Source organism: Ascaphus truei (genome assembly GCF_040206685.1).
Source record: "Ascaphus truei isolate aAscTru1 chromosome 20 unlocalized genomic scaffold, aAscTru1.hap1 SUPER_20_unloc_3, whole genome shotgun sequence".
NCBI lineage: Eukaryota > Metazoa > Chordata > Amphibia > Anura > Ascaphidae > Ascaphus > Ascaphus truei.
The window spans coordinates 332,168-354,868 of NW_027453859.1; the positions used below are offsets into that span (position 1 = coordinate 332,168).

At 59.1% G+C, this 22,701-nt stretch overlaps 1 protein-coding gene across 1 annotated transcript; it reads left to right on the forward strand.

Moving 5' to 3' along the window:
* Positions 1-945: 945 nt before the first annotated feature.
* Positions 946-20,858, forward strand: RPS18 (ribosomal protein S18). The gene is made up of 6 exons (XM_075580931.1): positions 946-1,066; positions 5,489-5,587; positions 14,955-15,041; positions 18,116-18,217; positions 18,969-19,060; positions 20,737-20,858. The coding sequence occupies exons 1-6, from the start codon at positions 1,064-1,066 to the stop codon at positions 20,810-20,812; spliced, it is 459 nt and encodes a 152-aa protein (XP_075437046.1). The 5' UTR covers positions 946-1,063; the 3' UTR covers positions 20,813-20,858.
* Positions 20,859-22,701: the final 1,843 nt, after the last annotated feature.

Here is a 22,701-nt window from a genome sequence, read left to right on the forward strand (position 1 = left end):
TACAGAGGGCAGTAATACTGATATACAGAGGGCAGTAATACTGATATACACAGGGCAGTAATACTGATATACCGTACACAGGTTTCTGAGACTTAGACAGGGATTGGGGAAGAAAAAGAGCAGAGAGATGTATCTGAGGTGGGGGAGGCACAGGGAGGGCGATAAGGAAGGTGAGAATTGGGGATATGGGGGGGGGAGGGGGCTGTACATCCACAGCTGTGATGTGTAACGTAATGGGAGTACTAAGGATATATGAGGGGTAAATTGTCACGTGATGGGAGTACTAAGGATATATGAGGGGTAACAGTGTCACGTGATGGGGGTACTAAGGATATATGAGGGGTAACAGTGTCACGTGATGGGGGTACTAAGGATATATGAGGGGTAACAGTGTCACGTGATGGGGGTACTAAGGATATATGAGGGGTAACAGTGTCACGTGATGGGGGTACTAAGGATATATGAGGGGTAACAGTGTCACGTGATGGGAGTACTAAGGATATATGAGGGGTAACAGTGTCACGTGATGGGAGTACCAAGGATATATGAGGGGTAATAGTGCTGCATGATAGGGGTATTAAGGATATATGAGGGGTAATAGTGCTGCATGATAGGGGTATAAAGGATATATGAGGGGTAACAATGCTGCATGATGGGGGTATTAAGGATACATGAGGGGTAACAGTGTCACGTGATTGGGGGTATTAAGGATATATGAGGTATTGGGGTGACGTGATGGGGTACTAAGGATATATGAGAGGTAACAGTGCTGTAATATGGGGGTATTAAGGATATATGAGGGGTATTAGGGTCACATGCAGGGGCAGAGTTCCCTCCCGGAAGTGACGTAGCGAGGTACCCCCGACCACCTCACCTCTGCCATCTCTGCCAGCCGGGTACCAACCAAACCCAGGCAGCCCCACTTCCGGTCACACGTCCGGGTTCCGACTTAAACTACAACTCCCGGCGGCCCCTGCATGCACGTTCCCGGAAATGACGGAGGCGTTTACATAGGCCCGGAACGCGTCACTTCCTCTTTCTCTCTCTTTCCAAAGCCGCCGCCATGGTGAGTAGGGGGGCGCCGGCAATCTGCTGCCATCCGAACCGGGGGGGGAACCGAGACCTCCGGGGGGGAGCGGGCCGGGGGCAGGAAGGGCCGAGGCGTGCGGGGGGCGATGTATTACCGGCGGGGCGACATGTCTGGGCCTGTATACGGGGGGTGGCGGCTATGTGGGGTGTTATTCACTGGGTAGGGGGGTTACGGGCTGGGACTGCGCTGGTTATACTGTGCTGGTTATACTGGGTAGGGGGGTTACGGGCTGGGACTGCGCTGGTTATACTGGGTAGGGGGGGTTACGGGCTGGGACTGCGCTGGTTATACTGGCTAGGATGGGTTACGGGCTGGGACTGCGCTGGTTATACTGGGTAGGGGGGGTTACGGGCTGGGACTGCGCTGGTTATACTGGGTAGGGGGGGTTACGGGCTGGGACTGCGCTGGTTATACTGGGTAGGGGGGTTACGGGCTGGGACTGCGCTGGTTATACTGGGTAGGGGGGTTACGGGCTGGGACTGTGCTGGTTATACTGGGTAGGGGGGTTACGGGCTGGGACTGCGCTGGTTATACTGGGTAGGGGGGGGTTACGGCTGGGACTGCGCTGGTTATACTGGGTAGGGGGGTTACGGGCTGGGACTGCGCTGGTTATACTGGGTAGGGGGGTTATGGGCTGGGACTGCGCTGGTTATACTGGGTAGGGGGGGTTATGGTCTGGGACTGCGCTGGTTATACTGGGTAGGGTGGGTTACGGGCTGGGACTGCGCTGGGTAGGGTGGGTTACGGGCTGGGACTGCGCTGGTTATACTGGGTAGGGTGGGTTACGGGCTGGGACTGCGCTGGGTAGGGTGGGTTACGGGCTGGGACTGCGCTGGTTATACTGGGTAGGGGGGGTTACGGGCTGGGACTGTGCTGGTTATACTGGGTAGGATGGGTTACGGGCTGGGACTGCGCTGGTTATACTGGGTAGGATGGGTTACGGGCTGGGACTGTGCTGGTTATACTGGGTAGGGGGGTTACGGGCTGGGACTGCGCTAGTTATACTGTGCTGGTTATACTGGGTAGGGGGGGTTACGGGCTGGGACTGCGCTGGTTGTACTGGGTAGGGTAGGTTACGGGCTGGGACTGTGCTGGTTATACTGGGTAGGGGGGTTACGGGCTGGGACTGCGCTGGTTATACTGGGTAGGGGGGTTACGGGCTGGGACTGCGCTAGTTATACTGGGTAGGGGGGTTACGGGCTGGGACTGCGCTGGTTATACTGGGTAGGGGGGGTTACGGGCTGGGACTGCGCTGGTTATACTGGGTAGGGTGGGTTACGGGCTGGGACTGCGCTGGTTATACTGGGTAGGGTGGGTTACGGGCTGGGACTGCGCTGGTTATACTGGGTAGGGGGGGTTACGGGCTGGGACTGCGCTGGTTATACTGGGTAGGGTGGGTTACGGGCTGGGACTGCGCTGGTTATACTGGGTAGGGGGGTTACGAGCTGGGACTGCGCTGGTTCTACTGGGTAGGGTGGGTTACGGGCTGGGACTGCGCTGGTTATACTGGGTAGGGGGGTTACGGGCTGGGACTGCGCTGGTTCTACTGGGTAGGAAGACTGCGCTGGTTATACTGGGTAGGGGGGTTACGGGCTGGGACTGCGCTGGTTATACTGGGTAGGGGGGTTACGGGCTGGGACTGCGCTGGTTATACTGGGTAGGGGGGGTTACGGGCTGGGACTGCGCTGGTTATACTGGGTAGGGGGGGTTACGGGCTGGGACTGCGCTGGTTATACTGGGTAGGGGGGGTTACGGGCTGGGACTGCGCTGGTTATACTGGGTAGGGGGGTTACGGGCTGGGACTGCGCTGGTTATACTGGGTAGGGGGGTTATGGGCTGGGACTGCGCTGGTTATACTGGGTAGGGTGGGTTACGGGCTGGGACTGCGCTGGTTATACTGGGTAGGGTGGGTTACGGGCTGGGACTGCGCTGGTTATACTGGGTAGGGTGGGTTACGGGCTGGGACTGCGCTGGGTAGGGTGGGTTACGGGCTGGGACTGCGCTGGTTATACTGGGTAGGGTGGGTTACGGGCTGGGACAGCGCTGGTTATACTGGGTAGGGGGGTTACGGGCTGGGACTGCGCTGGTTATACTGGGTAGGGTGGGTTACGGGCTGGGACTGCGCTGGTTATACTGGGTAGGGTGGGTTACGGGCTGGGACTGCGCTGGGTAGGGTGGGTTACGGGCTGGGACTGCGCTGGTTATACTGGGTAGGGTGGGTTACGGGCTGGGACTGCGCTGGTTATACTGGGTAGGGGGGTTACGGGCTGGGACTGCGCTGGTTATACTGGGTAGGGTGGGTTACGGGCTGGGACTGCGCTGGTTATACTGGGTAGGGGGGTTACGGGCTGGGACTGCGCTGGTTATACTGGGTAGGGGGGGTTACGGGCTGGGACTGCGCTGGTTATACTGGGTAGGGTGGGTTACGGGCTGGGAATGCGCTGGTTATACTGGGTAGGGGGGTTACGGGCTGGGACTTCGCTGGTTACATAGTAGATGAGGTTGAAAAAAGACGTACGTCCATCAAGTTCAACCTATGCTAAATTTAGACAACAGATACTTTATTCTATATCTATACTTACTTATTGATCCAGAGGAAGGCAAACAAAAAACCACATTAAGGGGAAAAATTAATTCCTTCCTGACTCCAAGAATTGGCAATCGGATTAATCACTTGATCAACATCCTTCCCATGTATACTTATTTGGTATATCCATGTATACCTTTCCCATCTAAATAGATGTCCAACCTTTTTTTGAACAAATCTATTGTATCTGCCATCACAGTCTCCATGGGTAATGAATTCCACATTTTAACTGCCCTTACTGTAAAGAACCCTTTCCTTTGTTGCTGGTGAAATTTCCTTTCCTCCAACCTTAAGGGATGGCCCCGAGTCCTTTGTACTGCCCGTGGGATGAATAGTTCTTTTGAAAGCTCCTTGTATTGTCCCTGAATATATTTGTATAAAGTTATCATATCCCCTCTTAGCCGCCTCTTTTCTAATGTAAATAAATCTAATTTAGCTAGCCTCTCATAAGTTAGAATGTCCATCCCCTTTATTAATTTGGTGGCTCTTCTCTGCACTCTCTCTAGTTCCATAATGTCTTTTCTTAGGATTGGTGCCTAAAATTGTACTCCATATTCAAGGTGTGGTCTTACTAATGCTTTGTAAAGGGGCATAATTATGTTTACTTCCATCCATTGCCCGTTTGATGCAAGATAAGATCTTGTTTGCCTTTGCAGCTACTGCATGACATTGGGCACTATTGCTAAGCCTGCTGTCTACAAGCACTCCTAAATCCTTCTCCATCAAGGATTCCCCAATATATCTCCATTTAATTTGTAAGTCGCCTTTTTATTCTTGCATCCCAAATGCATAACCTTACATTTATCTGTATTAAACCTCATTTGCCATTTACCTGCCCACGTTTCCAGTCTCTCCAAGTCCTTCTGAAGAGAAATTACATCCTGCTCTGATTCTATTACCTTACACAATTTAGTATCATCAGCAAAGATGGAGACTTTGCTCTCGATCCCAACCTCAAGGTCATTAATAAACAAGTTAAAAAGCAGGGGTCCCAGTACCGATCCTTGAGGTACTCCACTCACGACTTTAGCCCAACCTGAAAAAGTTCCATTTATGACAACCCTCTGTTGTCTGTCCTTTAACCAGGATACTGGGTAGGGGGGTTACGGGCTGGGACTGCGCTGGTTATACTGGGTAGGGTGGGTTACGGGCTGGGACTGCGCTGGTTATACTGGGTAGGGTGGGTTACGGGCTGGGACTGCGCTGGTTATACTGGGTAGGGTGGGTTACGGGCTGGGACTGTGCTACTTATACTGGGTAGGGTGGGTTACGGGCTGGGACTGCGCTGGTTATACTGGGTAGGGTGGGTTACGGGCTGGGACTGGCTGGTTATACTGGGTAGGGTGGGTTACGGGCTGGGACTGTGCTGGTTATACTGGGTAGGGTGGGTTACGGGCTGGGACTGCGCTGGTTATACTGGGTAGGGTGGGTTTCGGGCTGGGACTGCGCTGGTTATACTGGGTAGGGTGGGTTACGGGCTGGGACTGCGCTGGTTATACTGGGTAGGGGGGGTTACGGGCTGGGACTGCGCTGGTTATACTGGGTAGGGTGGGTTACGGCTGGGACTGCGCTGGTTATACTGGGTAGGGGGGATTACGGGCTGGGACTGCGCTGGTTATACTGGGTAGGGGGGTTACGTGCTGGGACTGCGCTGGTTATACTGGGTAGGGTGGGTTACGGGCTGGGACTGCGCTGGTTTATAGCTGTTATACTGGGAGAGGAAGGCGGTGTTGGCAGGGGAGCACAGATCTTTGGATATATACATGCATGTATATGGTCGTACTGACACGCGTGTTCACATGTCCCCACAGTCTCTCGTTATCCCGGAGAAGTTCCAGCACATTCTGCGTGTCCTGAACACAAATATCGATGGCCGGAGGAAGATCGCGTTCGCGATCACGGCAATCAAGGTGAGAAGTGAGGGGCACTGTGCCCCCCTCTCTGTCCCTATTCTGTCCCTGGGGGACCCTCGCTGTGACTCTGTCCCTGGGGGACCCTCGCTGTGACTCTGTCCCTAATCTGTCGCTGGGGGACCCTCACTTTGACTCTGTCGCTGGGGGACCCTCGCTGTGACTCTGTCCCTAATCTGTCGCTGGGGGACCCTCACTTTGACTCTGTCGCTGGGGGACCCTCGCTGTGACTCTGTCCCTATTCTGTCGCTGGGGGACCCTCGCTGTGACTCTGTCCCTATTCTGTCGCTGGGGGACCCTCGCTGTGACTCTGTCCCTATTCTGTCGCTGGGGGACCCTCGCTGTGACTCTGTCCCTATTCTGTCGCTGGGGGACCCTCGCTGTGACTCTGTCCCTATTCTGTCGCTGGGGGACCCTCACTGTGACTCTGTCCCTATTCTGTCGCTGGGGGACCCTCGCTGTGACTCTGTCCCTATTCTGTCGCTGGGGGACCCTCACTGTGACTCTGTCCCTATTCTGTCGCTGGGGGACCCTCGCTGTGACTCTGTCCCTATTCTGTCGCTGGGGGACCTTCGCTGTGACTCTGTCCCTATTCTGTCGCTGGGGGACCCTCGCTGTGACGCTCTCCCTGGGGACCCTCACTGTGACTCTCTCCCTGGGGACCCTCACTGTGACTCTGTCCCTGGGGACCCTCACTGTGACTCTGTCCCTGGGGACCCTCACTGTGACTCTGTCCCTGGGGACCCTCACTGTGACTCTGTCCCTGGGGACCCTCACTGTGACTCTGTCCCTGGGGACCCTCACTGTGACTCTGTCCCTGGGGACCCTCGCTGTGACTCTGTCGCTGGGGGACCCTCGCTGTGACTCTGTCGCTGGGGGACCCTCGCTGTGACTCTGTCCCTATTCTGTCGCTGGGGGACCCTCGCTGTGACTCTGTCCCTATTCTGTCGCTGGGGGACCCTCGCTGTGACTCTGTCCCTATTCTGTCCCTGGGGGACCCTCACTGTGACTCTGTCCCTATTCTGTCTCTGGGGGACCCTCGCTGTGACTCTGTCCCTATTCTGTCGCTGGGGGACCCTCGCTGTGACTCTGTCCCTATTCTGTCGCTGGGGGACCCTCACTGTGACTCTGTCCCTATTCTGTCGCTGGGGGAGTCTCGCTGTGACTCTGTCCCTATTCTGTTGCTGGGGGACCCTCGCTGTGACTCTGTCCCTATTCTGTCGCTGGGGGTGTCTCGCTGTGACTCTGTCCCTATTCTGTCCCTGGGGGACCCTTGCTGTGACTCTGTCCCTGGGGGACCCTCGCTGTGACTCTGTCCCTATTCTGTCGCTGGGGGACCCTCGCTGTGACTCTGTCCCTATTCTGTCGCTGGGGGACCCTCGCTGTGACTCTGTCCCTATTCTGTCGCTGGGGGACCCTCGCTGTGACTCTGTCCCTATTCTGTCGCTGGGGGACCCTCGCTGTGACTCTGTCCCTATTCTGTCGCTGGGGGACCCTCGCTGTGACTCTGTCCCTATTCTGTCGCTGGGGGACCCTCGCTGTGACTCTGTCCCTATTCTGTCGCTGGGGACCCTCGCTGTGACTCTGTCCCTATTCTGTCGCTGGGGACCCTCGCTGTGACTCTGTCCCTATTCTGTCGCTGGGGGACCCTCGCTGTGACTCTGTCCCTATTCTGTCGCTGGGGGACCCTCGCTGTGACTCTGTCCCTATTCTGTCGCTGGGGGACCCTCGCTGTGACTCTGTCCCTGGGGACCCTCACTGTGACTCTGTCCCTGGGGACCCTCACTGTGACTCTGTCCCTGGGGACCCTCACTGTGACTCTGTCCCTGGGGACCCTCACTGTGACTCTGTCCCTGGGGACCCTCACTGTGACTCTGTCCCTGGGGACCCTCACTGTGACTCTGTCCCTGGGGACCCTCACTGTGACTCTGTCCCTGGGGACCCTCACTGTGACTCTGTCCCTGGGGACCCTCGCTGTGACTCTGTCGCTGGGGGACCCTCGCTGTGACTCTGTCGCTGGGGGACCCTCGCTGTGACTCTGTCCCTATTCTGTCGCTGGGGGACCCTCGCTGTGACTCTGTCCCTATTCTGTCGCTGGGGGACCCTCGCTGTGACTCTGTCCCTATTCTGTCCCTGGGGGACCCTCACTGTGACTCTGTCCCTATTCTGTCTCTGGGGGACCCTCGCTGTGACTCTGTCCCTATTCTGTCGCTGGGGGACCCTCGCTGTGACTCTGTCCCTATTCTGTCGCTGGGGGACCCTCGCTGTGACTCTGTCCCTATTCTGTCGCTGGGGGACCCTCGCTGTGACTCTGTCCCTATTCTGTCGCTGGGGGTGTCTCGCTGTGACTCTGTCCCTATTCTGTCCCTGGGGGACCCTTGCTGTGACTCTGTCCCTGGGGGACCCTCGCTGTGACTCTGTCCCTATTCTGTCGCTGGGGGACCCTCGCTGTGACTCTGTCCCTATTCTGTCGCTGGGGGACCCTCGCTGTGACTCTGTCCCTATTCTGTCGCTGGGGGACCCTCGCTGTGACTCTGTCCCTATTCTGTCGCTGGGGGACCCTCGCTGTGACTCTGTCCCTATTCTGTCGCTGGGGGACCCTCGCTGTGACTCTGTCGCTGGGGACCCTCGCTGTGACTCTGTCCCTATTCTGTCGCTGGGGACCCTCGCTGTGACTCTGTCCCTATTCTGTCGCTGGGGGACCCTCGCTGTGACTCTGTCCCTATTCTGTCGCTGGGGGACCCTCGCTGTGACTCTGTCCCTATTCTGTCGCTGGGGGACCCTCGCTGTGACTCTGTCCCTATTCTGTCGCTGGGGGACCCTCGCTGTGACTCTGTCCCTATTCTGTCGCTGGGGGACCCTCGCTGTGACTCTGTCCCTATTCTGTCGCTGGGGGACCCTCGCTGTGACTCTGTCCCTATTCTGTCGCTGGGGGACCCTCGCTGTGACTCTGTCGCTGGGGGACCCTCGCTGTGACTCTGTCCCTATTCTGTCGCTGGGGGACCCTCGCTGTGACTCTGTCCCTATTCTGTCGCTGGGGGACCCTCGCTGTGACTCTGTCCCTATTCTGTCCCTGGGGGACCCTCACTGTGACTCTGTCCCTATTCTGTCTCTGGGGGACCCTCGCTGTGACTCTGTCCCTATTCTGTCTCTGGGGGACCCTCGCTGTGACTCTGTCCCTATTCTGTCGCTGGGGGACCCTCGCTGTGACTCTGTCCCTATTCTGTCGCTGGGGGACCCTCACTGTGACTCTGTCCCTATTCTGTCGCTGGGGGAGTCTCGCTGTGACTCTGTCCCTATTCTGTTGCTGGGGGACCCTCGCTGTGACTCTGTCCCTATTCTGTCGCTGGGGGTGTCTCGCTGTGACTCTGTCCCTATTCTGTCCCTGGGGGACCCTTGCTGTGACTCTGTCCCTGGGGGACCCTCGCTGTGACTCTGTCCCTATTCTGTCGCTGGGGGACCCTCGCTGTGACTCTGTCCCTATTCTGTCGCTGGGGGACCCTCGCTGTGACTCTGTCCCTATTCTGTCGCTGGGGGACCCTCGCTGTGACTCTGTCCCTATTCTGTCGCTGGGGGACCCTCGCTGTGACTCTGTCCCTATTCTGTCGCTGGGGGACCCTCGCTGTGACTCTGTCCCTATTCTGTCGCTGGGGACCCTCGCTGTGACTCTGTCCCTATTCTGTCGCTGGGGACCCTCGCTGTGACTCTGTCCCTATTCTGTCGCTGGGGGACCCTCGCTGTGACTCTGTCCCTATTCTGTCGCTGGGGGACCCTCGCTGTGACTCTGTCCCTATTCTGTCGCTGGGGGACCCTCGCTGTGACTCTGTCCCTGGGGACCCTCACTGTGACTCTGTCCCTGGGGACCCTCACTGTGACTCTGTCCCTGGGGACCCTCACTGTGACTCTGTCCCTGGGGACCCTCACTGTGACTCTGTCCCTGGGGACCCTCACTGTGACTCTGTCCCTGGGGACCCTCACTGTGACTCTGTCCCTGGGGACCCTCACTGTGACTCTGTCCCTGGGGACCCTCACTGTGACTCTGTCCCTGGGGACCCTCGCTGTGACTCTGTCGCTGGGGGACCCTCGCTGTGACTCTGTCGCTGGGGGACCCTCGCTGTGACTCTGTCCCTATTCTGTCGCTGGGGGACCCTCGCTGTGACTCTGTCCCTATTCTGTCGCTGGGGGACCCTCGCTGTGACTCTGTCCCTATTCTGTCCCTGGGGGACCCTCACTGTGACTCTGTCCCTATTCTGTCTCTGGGGGACCCTCGCTGTGACTCTGTCCCTATTCTGTCGCTGGGGGACCCTCGCTGTGACTCTGTCCCTATTCTGTCGCTGGGGGACCCTCGCTGTGACTCTGTCCCTATTCTGTCGCTGGGGGACCCTCGCTGTGACTCTGTCCCTATTCTGTCGCTGGGGGTGTCTCGCTGTGACTCTGTCCCTATTCTGTCCCTGGGGGACCCTTGCTGTGACTCTGTCCCTGGGGGACCCTCGCTGTGACTCTGTCCCTATTCTGTCGCTGGGGGACCCTCGCTGTGACTCTGTCCCTATTCTGTCGCTGGGGGACCCTCGCTGTGACTCTGTCCCTATTCTGTCGCTGGGGGACCCTCGCTGTGACTCTGTCCCTATTCTGTCGCTGGGGGACCCTCGCTGTGACTCTGTCCCTATTCTGTCGCTGGGGGACCCTCGCTGTGACTCTGTCGCTGGGGACCCTCGCTGTGACTCTGTCCCTATTCTGTCGCTGGGGACCCTCGCTGTGACTCTGTCCCTATTCTGTCGCTGGGGGACCCTCGCTGTGACTCTGTCCCTATTCTGTCGCTGGGGGACCCTCGCTGTGACTCTGTCCCTATTCTGTCGCTGGGGGACCCTCGCTGTGACTCTGTCCCTATTCTGTCGCTGGGGGACCCTCGCTGTGACTCTGTCCCTATTCTGTCGCTGGGGGACCCTCGCTGTGACTCTGTCCCTATTCTGTCGCTGGGGGACCCTCGCTGTGACTCTGTCCCTATTCTGTCGCTGGGGGACCCTCGCTGTGACTCTGTCCCTATTCTGTCGCTGGGGGACCCTCGCTGTGACTCTGTCCCTATTCTGTCGCTGGGGGACCCTCGCTGTGACTCTGTCCCTATTCTGTCGCTGGGGGACCCTCGCTGTGACTCTGTCCCTATTCTGTCGCTGGGGGACCCTCGCTGTGACTCTGTCCCTATTCTGTCGCTGGGGGACCCTCGCTGTGACTCTGTCCCTATTCTGTCGCTGGGGGACCCTCGCTGTGACTCTGTCCCTATTCTGTCGCTGGGGGACCCTCGCTGTGACTCTGTCCCTATTCTGTCGCTGGGGGACCCTCGCTGTGACTCTGTCCCTATTCTGTCGCTGGGGGACCCTCGCTGTGACTCTGTCCCTATTCTGTCGCTGGGGGACCCTCGCTGTGACTCTGTCCCTATTCTGTCGCTGGGGGACCCTCGCTGTGACTCTGTCCCTATTCTGTCGCTGGGGGACCCTCGCTGTGACTCTGTCCCTATTCTGTCGCTGGGGGACCCTCGCTGTGACTCTGTCCCTATTCTGTCGCTGGGGGACCCTCGCTGTGACTCTGTCCCTATTCTGTCGCTGGGGGACCCTCGCTGTGACTCTGTCCCTATTCTGTCGCTGGGGGAGTCTCGCTGTGACTCTGTCCCTATTCTGTCGCTGGGGGACCCTCGCTGTGACTCTGTCCCTGGGGGACCCTCGCTATGACTCTGTCCCTATTCTGTCGCTGGGGGACCCTCGCTGTGACTCTGTCCCTATTCTGTCGATGGGGGAGTCTCGCTGTGACTCTGTCCCTATTCTGTCGCTGGGGGAGTCTCGCTGTGACTCTGTCCCTATTCTGTCGCTGGGGGACCCTCGCTGTGACTCTGTCCCTGGGGGACCCTCGCTATGACTCTGTCCCTATTCTGTCGCTGGGGGACCCTCGCTGTGACTCTGTCCCTGGGGACCCTCACTGTGACTCTGTCCCTGGGGACCCTCACTGTGACTCTGTCCCTGGGGACCCTCACTGTGACTCTGTCCCTGGGGACCCTCACTGTGACTCTGTCCCTGGGGACCCTCACTGTGACTCTGTCCCTGGGGACCCTCACTGTGACTCTGTCCCTGGGGACCCTCACTGTGACTCTGTCCCTGGGGACCCTCACTGTGACTCTGTCCCTGGGGACCCTCACTGTGACTCTGTCCCTGGGGACCCTCGCTGTGACTCTGTCCCTGGGGACCCTCGCTGTGACTCTGTCGCTGGGGGACCCTCGCTGTGACTCTGTCCCTATTCTGTCGCTGGGGGACCCTCGCTGTGACTCTGTCCCTATTCTGTCGCTGGGGGACCCTCGCTGTGACTCTGTCCCTATTCTGTCGCTGGGGGACCCTCGCTGTGACTCTGTCCCTATTCTGTCCCTGGGGGACCCTCGCTGTGACTCTGTCCCTATTCTGTCTCTGGGGGACCCTTGCTGTGACTCTGTCCCTATTCTGTCGCTGGGGGACCCTCGCTGTGACTCTGTCCCTATTCTGTCGCTGGGGGACCCTCACTGTGACTCTGTCCCTATTCTGTCGCTGGGGGACCCTCGCTGTGACTCTGTCCCTATTCTGTCGCTGGGGGTGTCTCGCTGTGACTCTGTCCCTATTCTGTCCCTGGGGGACCCTTGCTGTGACTCTGTCGCTGGGGGACCCTCGCTGTGACTCTGTCCCTATTCTGTCGCTGGGGGACCCTCGCTGTGACTCTGTCCCTATTCTGTCGCTGGGGGACCCTCGCTGTGACTCTGTCCCTATTCTGTCGCTGGGGGACCCTCGCTGTGACTCTGTCCCTATTCTGTCGCTGGGGGACCCTCGCTGTGACTCTGTCCCTATTCTGTCGCTGGGGGACCCTCGCTGTGACTCTGTCCCTATTCTGTCGCTGGGGGACCCTCGCTGTGACTCTGTCCCTATTCTGTCGCTGGGGGACCCTCGCTGTGACTCTGTCCCTATTCTGTCGCTGGGGGACCCTCGCTGTGACTCTGTCCCTATTCTGTCGCTGGGGGACCCTCGCTGTGACTCTGTCCCTATTCTGTCGCTGGGGGACCCTCGCTGTGACTCTGTCCCTATTCTGTCGCTGGGGGACCCTCGCTGTGACTCTGTCCCTATTCTGTCGCTGGGGGACCCTCGCTGTGACTCTGTCCCTATTCTGTCGCTGGGGGACCCTCGCTGTGACTCTGTCCCTATTCTGTCGCTGGGGGACCCTCGCTGTGACTCTGTCCCTATTCTGTCGCTGGGGGACCCTCGCTGTGACTCTGTCCCTATTCTGTCGCTGGGGGACCCTCGCTGTGACTCTGTCCCTATTCTGTCGCTGGGGGACCCTCGCTGTGACTCTGTCCCTATTCTGTCGCTGGGGGACCCTCGCTGTGACTCTGTCCCTATTCTGTCGCTGGGGGACCCTCGCTGTGACTCTGTCCCTATTCTGTCGCTGGGGGACCCTCGCTGTGACTCTGTCCCTATTCTGTCGCTGGGGGACCCTCGCTGTGACTCTGTCCCTATTCTGTCGCTGGGGGACCCTCGCTGTGACTCTGTCCCTATTCTGTCGCTGGGGGACCCTCGCTGTGACTCTGTCCCTATTCTGTCGCTGGGGGACCCTCGCTGTGACTCTGTCCCTATTCTGTCGCTGGGGGACCCTCGCTGTGACTCTGTCCCTATTCTGTCGCTGGGGGACCCTCGCTGTGACTCTGTCCCTATTCGGTCGCTGGGGGACCCTCGCTGTGACTCTGTCCCCATTCGGTCGCTGGGGGACCCTCGCTGTGACTCTGTCCCCATTCGGTCGCTGGGGGACCCTCGCTGTGACTCTGTCCCCATTCGGTCGCTGGGGGACCCTCGCTGTGACTCTGTCCCCATTCGGTCGCTGGGGGACCCTCGCTGTGACTCTGTCCCCATTCGGTCGCTGGGGGACCCTCGCTGTGACTCTGTCCCCATTCGGTCGCTGGGGGACCCTCGCTGTGACTCTGTCCCCATTCGGTCGCTGGGGGACCCTCGCTGTGACTCTGTCCCCATTCTGTCGCTGGGGGACCCTCGCTGTGACTCTGTCCCCATTCTGTCGCTGGGGGACCCTCGCTGTGACTCTGTCCCCATTCTGTCGCTGGGGGACCCTCGCTGTGACTCTGTCCCCATTCTGTCGCTGGGGGACCCTCGCTGTGACTCTGTCCCCATTCTGTCGCTGGGGGACCCTCGCTGTGACTCTGTCCCCATTCTGTCGCTGGGGGACCCTCGCTGTGACTCTGTCCCCATTCTGTCGCTGGGGGACCCTCGCTGTGACTCTGTCCCCATTCTGTCGCTGGGGGACCCTCGCTGTGACTCTGTCCCCATTCTGTCGCTGGGGGACCCTCGCTGTGACTCTGTCCCCATTCTGTCGCTGGGGGACCCTCGCTGTGACTCTGTCCCCATTCTGTCGCTGGGGGACCCTCGCTGTGACTCTGTCCCCATTCTGTCGCTGGGGGACCCTCGCTGTGACTCTGTCCCCATTCTGTCGCTGGGGGACCCTCGCTGTGACTCTGTCCCCATTCTGTCGCTGGGGGTGTCTCGCTGTGACTCTGTCCCCATTCTGTCGCTGGGGGTGTCTCGCTGTGACTCTGTCCCCATTCTGTCGCTGGGGGTGTCTCGCTGTGACTCTGTCCCCATTCTGTCGCTGGGGGTGTCTCGCTGTGACTCTGTCCCCATTCTGTCGCTGGGGGTGTCTCGCTGTGACTCTGTCCCCATTCTGTCGCTGGGGGACCCTCGCTGTGACTCTGTCCCCATTCTGTCGCTGGGGGACCCTCGCTGTGACTCTGTCCCCATTCTGTCGCTGGGGGACCCTCGCTGTGACTCTGTCCCCATTCTGTCGCTGGGGGACCCTCGCTGTGACTCTGTCCCTATTCTGTCGCTGGGGGACCCTCGCTGTGACTCTGTCCCTATTCTGTCGCTGGGGGACCCTCGCTGTGACTCTGTCCCTATTCTGTCGCTGGGGGACCCTCGCTGTGACTCTGTCCCTATTCTGTCGCTGGGGGACCCTCGCTGTGACTCTGTCCCTATTCTGTCGCTGGGGGACCCTCGCTGTGACTCTGTCCCTGGGGGACCCTCGCTGTGACTCTGTCCCTATTCTGTCCCTGGGGGACCCTCGCTGTGACTCTGTCCCTATTCTGTCCCTGGGGGACCCTCGCTGTGACTCTGTCCCTGGGGGACCCTCGCTGTGACTCTGTCCCTATTCTGTCGCTGGGGGACCCTCGCTGTTCCCTCTCGCATTGTTAATGTCACACTGTCCCCTCTCGCAGTGTTAATGTCACACTGTTCTCTCTAGTGGTCACTGTCCCCTGTGTCGGTCTCTCCGCTCCCTGTAACACACTCTCTCTCTCTCGCAGGGCGTGGGACGCCGTTACGCTCACGTGGTTCTACGTAAAGCTGATATCGATCTGACGAAGCGCGCAGGAGAACTGACGGAGGATGAGGTAAGAGCATGGCGCCGTGTCGCGCACTCACTGTGGCGTTCTCCTGCCTCCCCAACGCTCTTCTGCTTCCCCCCCCCCAACAACACTCTTCTGCTTCCCCCCCTCCCAACAATGCTCTTCTGCTTCTCCCCCCCCCCCAACAACACTCTTCTGCTTTCCCCCCCCCCCCCCCAACAACACTCTTCTGCTTCCCCCCCTCCCAACAACGCTCTTCTGCTTCCCCCCTCCCAACAACGCTCTTCTGCTTCCCCCCTCCCAACAACGCTCTTCTGCTTCCCCCCCTCCCAACAACGCTCTTCTGCTTCCCCCCCTCCCAACAACGCTCTTCTGCTTCTCCCCCTCCCAACAACGCTCTTCTGCTTCCCCCCCTCCCAACAACGCTCTTCTGCTTCCCCCCCTCCCAACAACGCTCTTCTGCTTCCCCCCCTCCCAACAACGCTCTTCTGCTTCCCCCCTCCCAACAACGCTCTTCTGCTTCCCCCCCTCTCAACAACGCTCTTCTGCTTCTCCCCCTCCCAACAACGCTCTTCTGCTTCTCCCCCTCCCAACAACGCTCTTCTGCTTCTCCCCCTCCCAACAAAGCTCTTCTGCTTCTCCCCCTCCCAACAAAGCTTTTCTGCTTCTCCCCCTCCCAACAACGCTCTTCTGCTTCCCCCCCCAACAACACTCTTCTGCTTCCCCCCCCCCCAACAACACTCTTCTGCTTCCCCCAACAACAACACTCTTCTACCCCCCCCAACAACACTCTTCTACCTCCCCCCCAACACTCTTCTGCTTCCCCCCCCAACAACACTCTTCTGCTTCCCCCCCCCCCCAACAACTCTTCTGCTTCCCCCCCCCAACACTCTTCTGCTTCCCCCCCCAACACTCTTCTGCTTTCCCCCCCCAACAACACTCTTCTGCTTCCCCCCCCCAACAACGCTCTTCTGCTTCCCCCCCCCCCAACAACGCTCTTCTGCTTCCCCCCCCCTACAACGCTCTTCTGCTTCCCCCCTCCCAACAACGCTCTTCTGCTTCCCCCCTCCCAACAACGCTCTTCTGCTTCCCCCCTCCCAACAACGCTCTTCTGCTCCCCCCTCCCAACAACGCTCTTCTGCTTCCCCCCTCCCAACAACGCTCTTCTGCTTCCCCCCTCCCAACAACGCTCTTCTGCTTCCCCCCCCCCCAACAACGCTCTTCTGCTTCCCCCCTCCCAACAACGCTCTTCTGCTTCCCCCCCCCCCAACAACGCTCTTCTGCTTCCCCCCCCCCCAACGCTCTTCTGCTTCCCCCCCCAACAACGCTCTTCTGCTTCCCCCCCAACAACGCTCTTCTGCTTCCCCCCCCAACAACGCTCTTCTGCTTCCCCCCCAACAACGCTCTTCTGCTTCCCCTCCCAACAACGCTCTTCTGCTTCTCCCCCCCAACAACGCTCCTCTTCTGCTTCCCCTCCCAACAACGCTCTTCTGCTTCTCCCCCCCAACAACGCTCCTCTTCTGCTTCCCCCTCCCAACAACGCTCCTCTTCTGCTTCCCCCCCCAACAACGCTCCTCTTCTGCTTCCCCCCCCAACAACGCTCCTCTTCTGCTTCCCCCCCCCCCCAACAACGCTCCTCTTCTGCTTCCCCCCCCCCCAACAACGCTCCTCTTCTGCTTCCCCCCCCCCCAACAACGCTCCTCTTCTGCTTCCCCCTCCCAACAACGCTCCTCTTCTGCTTCCCCCCCCAACAACGCTCCTCTTCTGCTTCCCCCCCCAACAACGCTCCTCTTCTGCTTCCCCCCCCCCCAACGCTCCTCTTCTGCTTCCCCCCCCCCCAACGCTCCTCTTCTGCTTCCCCCCCCCCCCCAACAACGCTCCTCTTCTGCTTTCCCCCCCCCCCAACAACGCTCCTCTTCTGCTTTCCCCCCCCCCAACAACGCTCCTCTTCTGCTTTCCCCCCCCCCAACAACGCTCCTCTTCTGCTTTCCCCCCAACAGCGCTCTTCTTCTGCTTTCCCCCCCACCCGCGCTCTTCTTCTGCTTTCCCCCCAACAGCGCTCTTCTTCTGCTTTCCCCCCCACCCGCGCTCTTCTTCTGCTTTCCCCCCCACCCGCGCTCTTCTTCTGCTTTCCCCCCCACCCGCGCTCTTCTTCTGCTTTCCCCCCCACCCGCGCTCTTCTTCTGCTTTCCCCCCCACCCGCGCTCTTCTTCTGCTTTCCCCCCACCCGCGCTCTTCTTCTGCTTTCCCCCCCACCCGCGCTCTTCTTCTGCTTTCCCCCCCACCCGCGCTCTTCTTCTGCTTTCCCCCCCCACCCGCGCTCTTCTTCTGCTTTCCCCCCCACCCGCGCTCTTCTTCTCCTTTCCCCCCCACCGCGCTCTTCTTCTGCTTTCCCCCCCACCCGCGCTCTTCTTCTGCTTTCCCCCCCACCCGCGCTCTTCTTCTGCTTTCCCCCCCACCCGCGCTCTCCTTCTGCTTTCCCCCCCCACCCGCGCTCTCCTTCTGCTTTCCCCCCCACCCGCGCTCTCCTTCTGCTTTCCCCCCCACCCGCGCTCTCCTTCTGCTTTCCCCCCCACCCGCGCTCTCCTTCTGCTTTCCCCCCCCACCCGCGCTCTTCCTTCTGCTTTCCCCCCCACCCGCGCTCTTCTTCTGCTTTCCCCCCCACCCGCGCTCTTCTTCTGCTTTCCCCCCCCACCCCGCGCTCTTCTTCTGCTTTCCCCCCACCCGCGCTCTTCTTCTGCTTTCCCCCCCCACCCGCGCTCTTCTTCTGCTTTCCCCCCCACCCGCGCTCTTCTTCTGCTTTCCCCCCCACCCGCGCTCTTCTTCTGCTTTCCCCCCCACCCGCGCTCTCCTTCTGCTTTCCCCCCACCCGCGCTCTCCTTCTGCTTTCCCCCCCACCCGCGCTCTCCTTCTGCTTTCCCCCCCACCCGCGCTCTCCTTCTGCTTTCCCCCCCACCCGCGCTCTCCTTCTGCTTTCCCCCCCCACCCGCGCTCTCCTTCTGCTTTCCCCCCCACCCCAACAGCTCTCCTTCTGCTTTCCCCCCCACCCCAACAGCTCTCCTTCTGCTTTCTCCCCCCCCCCCCAACACTCCCTCCTTACTCCCCTCCTCTCTCCTCAGGTGGAGCGCGTCGTCACCATCATGCAGAATCCGCGTCAGTACAAAATCCCCGACTGGTTCCTCAATAGGCAGAAAGACATCAAGGATGGGAAATACAGCCAGGTAAGCTGGGACAAGGGGGATTCTGGGGGCGCAGGGGAGGTTCTATGGGGGCGCAGGGGAGGTTCTATGGGGGCGCAGGGGAGGTTCTATGGGGGCGCAGGGGAGGTTCTATGGGGGCGCAGGGGAGGTTCTGGGGGGCGCAGGCGAGGTTCTGGGGGGCGCAGGGGAGGTTCTGGGGGGCGCAGGGTCCAGTGGGGTTCCCCCTGGGTTGTATAATTAGCATGGAGCTGGTGTGAGCTGTCTCTGCGTGTGTCTGATCGTCTCTGCGTGTGTCTGATCGTCTCTGCGTGTGTCTGATCGTCTCTGCGTGTGTCTGATCGTCTCTGCGTGTGTCTGATCGTCTCTGCGTGTGTCTGATCGTCTCTGCGTGTGTCTGATCGTCTCTGCGTGTGTCTGATCGTCTCTGCGTGTGTCTGATCGTCTCTGCGTGTGTCTGATCGTCTCTGCGTGTGTCTGATCGTCTCTGCGTGTGTCTGATCGTCTCTGCGTGTGTCTGATCGTCTCTGCGTGTGTCTGATCGTCTCTGCGTGTGGTCTGATCGTCTCTGCGTGTGTCTGATCGTCTCTGCGTGTGTCTGATCGTCTCTGCGTGTGTCTGATCGTCTCTGCGTGTGTCTGATCGTCTCTGCGTGTGTCTGATCGTCTCTGCGTGTGTCTGATCGTCTCTGCGTGTGTCTGATCGTCTCTGCGTGTGTCTGATCGTCTCTGCGTGTGTCTGATCGTCTCTGCGTGTGTCTGATCGTCTCTCCCAGGTCCTGGCCAACGGTCTGGATAACAAGCTCCGTGAAGACCTGGAGCGCCTGAAGAAGATAAAGGCGCACCGCGGGCTGCGCCATTTCTGGGGGTGAGTGGCACTCAGTCTTATTATACACCCCCGCCGGGGAGGCCAGACCGCTGCAGTGGGGTCCCCGCGACACGCGCTCGCTGGGGTCCCCGCGAACGCCCGCTCGCTGGGGTCCCCGCGACGCCCGCTCGCTGGGGTCCCCGCGATTTAGTCTGCTTTAAACCGTTACTAAAACGAGCCCAGATGAATGACCGGGGCGTGGCTGAAACGAATGACCGGGGCGTTCCCGACATGGGCAGAGAGCCCAGGGGGTAGCTACACCCTGGAGAGCCAGGCCCCGTGTGGTGGCTCCGTCCTGGGGGGGCCAGGCCCCGTGTGGTGGCTCCGTCCTGGGGGGGCCAGGCCCGTGTGGTGGCTCCGTCCTGGGGGGGCCAGGCCCGTGTGGTGGCTCCGTCCTGGGGGGGCCAGGCCCGTGTGGTGGCTCCGTCCTGGGGAGGCCAGGCCCGTGTGGTGGCTCCGTCCTGGGGGGGCCAGGCCCCGTGTGGTGGCTCCGTCCTGGGGGGGCCAGGCCCGTGTGGTGGCTCAGTCCTGGGGGGGCCAGGCCCGTGTGGTGGCTCCGTCCTGGGGAGGCCAGGCCCGTGTGGTGGCTCCGTCCTGGGGAGGCCAGGCCCGTGTGGTGGCTCCGTCCTGGGGGGGCCAGGCCCCGTGTGGTGGCTCCGTCCTGGGGGGGCCAGGCCCGTGTGGTGGTTCCGTCCTGGGGGGGCCAGGCCCGTGTGGTGGCTCCGTCCTGGGGGGGCCAGGCCCGTGTGGTGGCTCCGTCCTGGGGGGGCCAGGCCCGTGTGGTGGCTCCGTCCTGGGGAGGCCAGGCCCGTGTGGTGGCTCCGTCCTGGGGAGGCCAGGCCCCGTGTGGTGGCTCCGTCCTGGGGGGGCCAGGCCCCCGTGTGGTGGCTCCGTCCTGGGGGGGCCAGGCCCGTGTGGTCAAATGTGGTCGCCCGGGCGACTGCATTGTGGCTGCTTACCAGCGGCGGTGTCCCCGTCTCCTGCTGTCTTGTCGAATTAAAAACCACACTCCTGCAGCACTATGCACAGTGGCTGTGTGGCCAGGAGAAAACCACACTCCTGCAGCTCTATGCACAGTGGCTGTGTGGCCAGGAGAAAACCACACTCCTGCAGCACTATGCACAGTGGCTGTGTGGTCAGGAGAAAACCACACTCCTGCAGCACTATGCACAGTGGCTGTGTGGCCAGGAGAAAACCACACTCCTGCAGCACTATGCACAGTGGCTGTGTGGCCAGGAGAAAACCACACTCCTGCAGCACTATGCACAGTGGCTGTGTGGTCAGGAGAAAACCACACTCCTGCAGCACTATGCACAGTGGCTGTGTGGCTTCATGAGGCCGTGTGGCCATTTTGAATAGTGCTGCAGGAGAAAACCATGATTTTAAAGGCGACCGGACTGCAGGAGACGCTGAAAGGATCCCGCTGGGGGGGCCCTGGTGATAATGTCCGTCGGGCCCTGGTGATAGTGTCCGTCGGGCCCTGGTGATAGTGTCCGTCGGGCCCTGGTGATAATGTCCGTCGGGCCCTGGTGATAATGTCCGTCGGGCCCTGGTGATAATGTCCGTCGGGCCCTGGTGATAATGTCCGTTGGGCGCTTCGGGATCTCCTGGGATTAGTGACACTTTTTTTAGTGAACGCTTGCTTGGCCTGTAACTCCTCTCTCCTTGCCTTGCAGTCTACGTGTCCGAGGGCAGCACACAAAGACCACGGGACGCCGTGGCCGCACAGTGGGAGTGTCCAAGAAGAAGTAACATGTCTGGCTGGGTTTTGTCAATAAAGTTCTGTTAAAAAAATAAACCTGTTCTGTGCAGTGCATTATGGGAGACCATGGAAGAGTTAGTCCCACTTGGAGGAAAGGTAACTTAATGAAGACGTGTAATGTGGGACCCGTCCCGACTACTAGGAGGCTGCAGATCGCTGCTTGCTGGGGCTCTCCCCGCATGTGGTATGGGGTGCCACGGCCTTCCCCTACCTCTCCCCGTATGTGGTATGGGGTGCCACGGCCTTCCCCTACCTCTCCCCGTATGTGGTATGGGGTGCCACGGCCTTCCCCTACCTCTCCCCGCATGGGGTATGGCGTGCCACGGCCTTCCCCTACCTCTCCCAGCATGTGGTATGGCGTGCCACGGCTTTCCCCTACTGTGGCGAAAATGGGGGGTAATCAGCGCATTAATAAAGGCAGTGGGCTCGGCTGGTTACCCCTATTTCGTATTGGGGATGAAGGGGTTAATATTATATGCTGTTCCCCTTTTTAAGACTGCTAATTTAGGAACGGAGTGAGCCAGCACCCTGATTTTCGGGGTGACGCCTCAGTGTAATCCCCCAAGTACACACATATTAAAAATATAACTTTGTCATAAGGGAAACATATATTTTTGATGAAGTGCCTTTCTGGTGCAGTTAATATGTACCGGCAGGATGCTGTTTTTTTCTGCCTGCCTTTGTTTTGTATACCAGAACCAAATGTTTTGACACCTATGAGCTGGGTTACTTGCCTATGCAAGCTTCAAAGCTAGCCTGCTAGGCCCACAGCTGTAAGTCTCTGGAAGTTGCATATCAAAAGACCCCAGATTCATAAAGTGTCACTTAATCAGGATGGTTTTGAGTAGCAGATCCTGTTACTCATCCTAGATATTTAACACCTTGGGACCAAACTCCAGACGTTGCGTCCCCAGAAATGAGTGGCCCCTTTTTACTTAGCAGTGCTACCAAGCTGCTTACTGAGCATGCTCAGAGTTACCTGAGCTGGCTGTAGGATTTGCCCATGTGACCTGGCAGGTTCTGATAGGAGGAAGATAATTCCTTGCCAATGGGATGAGGCTAATGTAACACTTCACAGGCCCTTGTCCTTAAAAAGGCCTGTACCCCTCATTCCTGTGTTATTCCTGGTTTTGTTGTTGCTGTTGCCTGATTTCTTCAAGCGGATAAGACCTGAGTACAGCGGCTACGATTCCAGAACGCAAGGGGTTAAAAACATCGCAACAAGGAAACTTGCCTTGCTTCAGGATTTCGTTAGCCCTGGGGATCCAGCAAATCCCAGAGAACCAGAAAGGACTTTGCACATTCACAGAAGGATTGAACTGGCTATTTATTTGGCAATTTGCAAAAGGTCTACATTTTAAAGGACAATCTCCTGGTGCTTTGCATCTTTCTGGACATTATCCTCTGTTCCTCTACCCGTGAGTGTAATTATTAAGTTTATTCTGCAGTTGTCGTGTGTTTGCCTTTCAAGGGAATAAATCTCAGTTTATTTTGCTCAACCTGTTCTGCTCAATCAGGATCCACGAAATATAAATGTGTTATTAAGCGCGTCTCCCGTCACAGGTGTTTAAAACTGGTGGCAGCTGGTGAGATACTGATTGAGCCTATATTGCAGTGTTCTGTAATATAGTGAGGACCTTGCAGATTGCAAGCTCCTCAGACAAGTGGCAACTTACACACACTTCCAAAGAAGCACGAGATAATTCACTGGTCTCTGGACCTATACCCCAGTGGCACCATGAGTCAACGCTCAGGAAGGTTTTGTACCTGGAACCGGGCGCAGATAGTAGAGAGATGTGTGGGGTACGGGTTCACGACAGACGGTCGGTCAAAGAGTCAGCTGGAGGAGGATTTAGAAGAATATGAGGGCAGGATGGCC

Bases quoted from the DNA above. Each gene is read 5' to 3' on its own strand.
- RPS18 (XM_075580931.1), top strand. The intron at 18,218-18,968 runs GTAAGCTGGGAC...CGTCTCTCCCAG, and splicing joins AGGATGGGAAATACAGCCAG to GTCCTGGCCAACGGTCTGGA. The intron at 19,061-20,736 runs GTGAGTGGCACT...CTTGCCTTGCAG, and splicing joins GGGCTGCGCCATTTCTGGGG to TCTACGTGTCCGAGGGCAGC.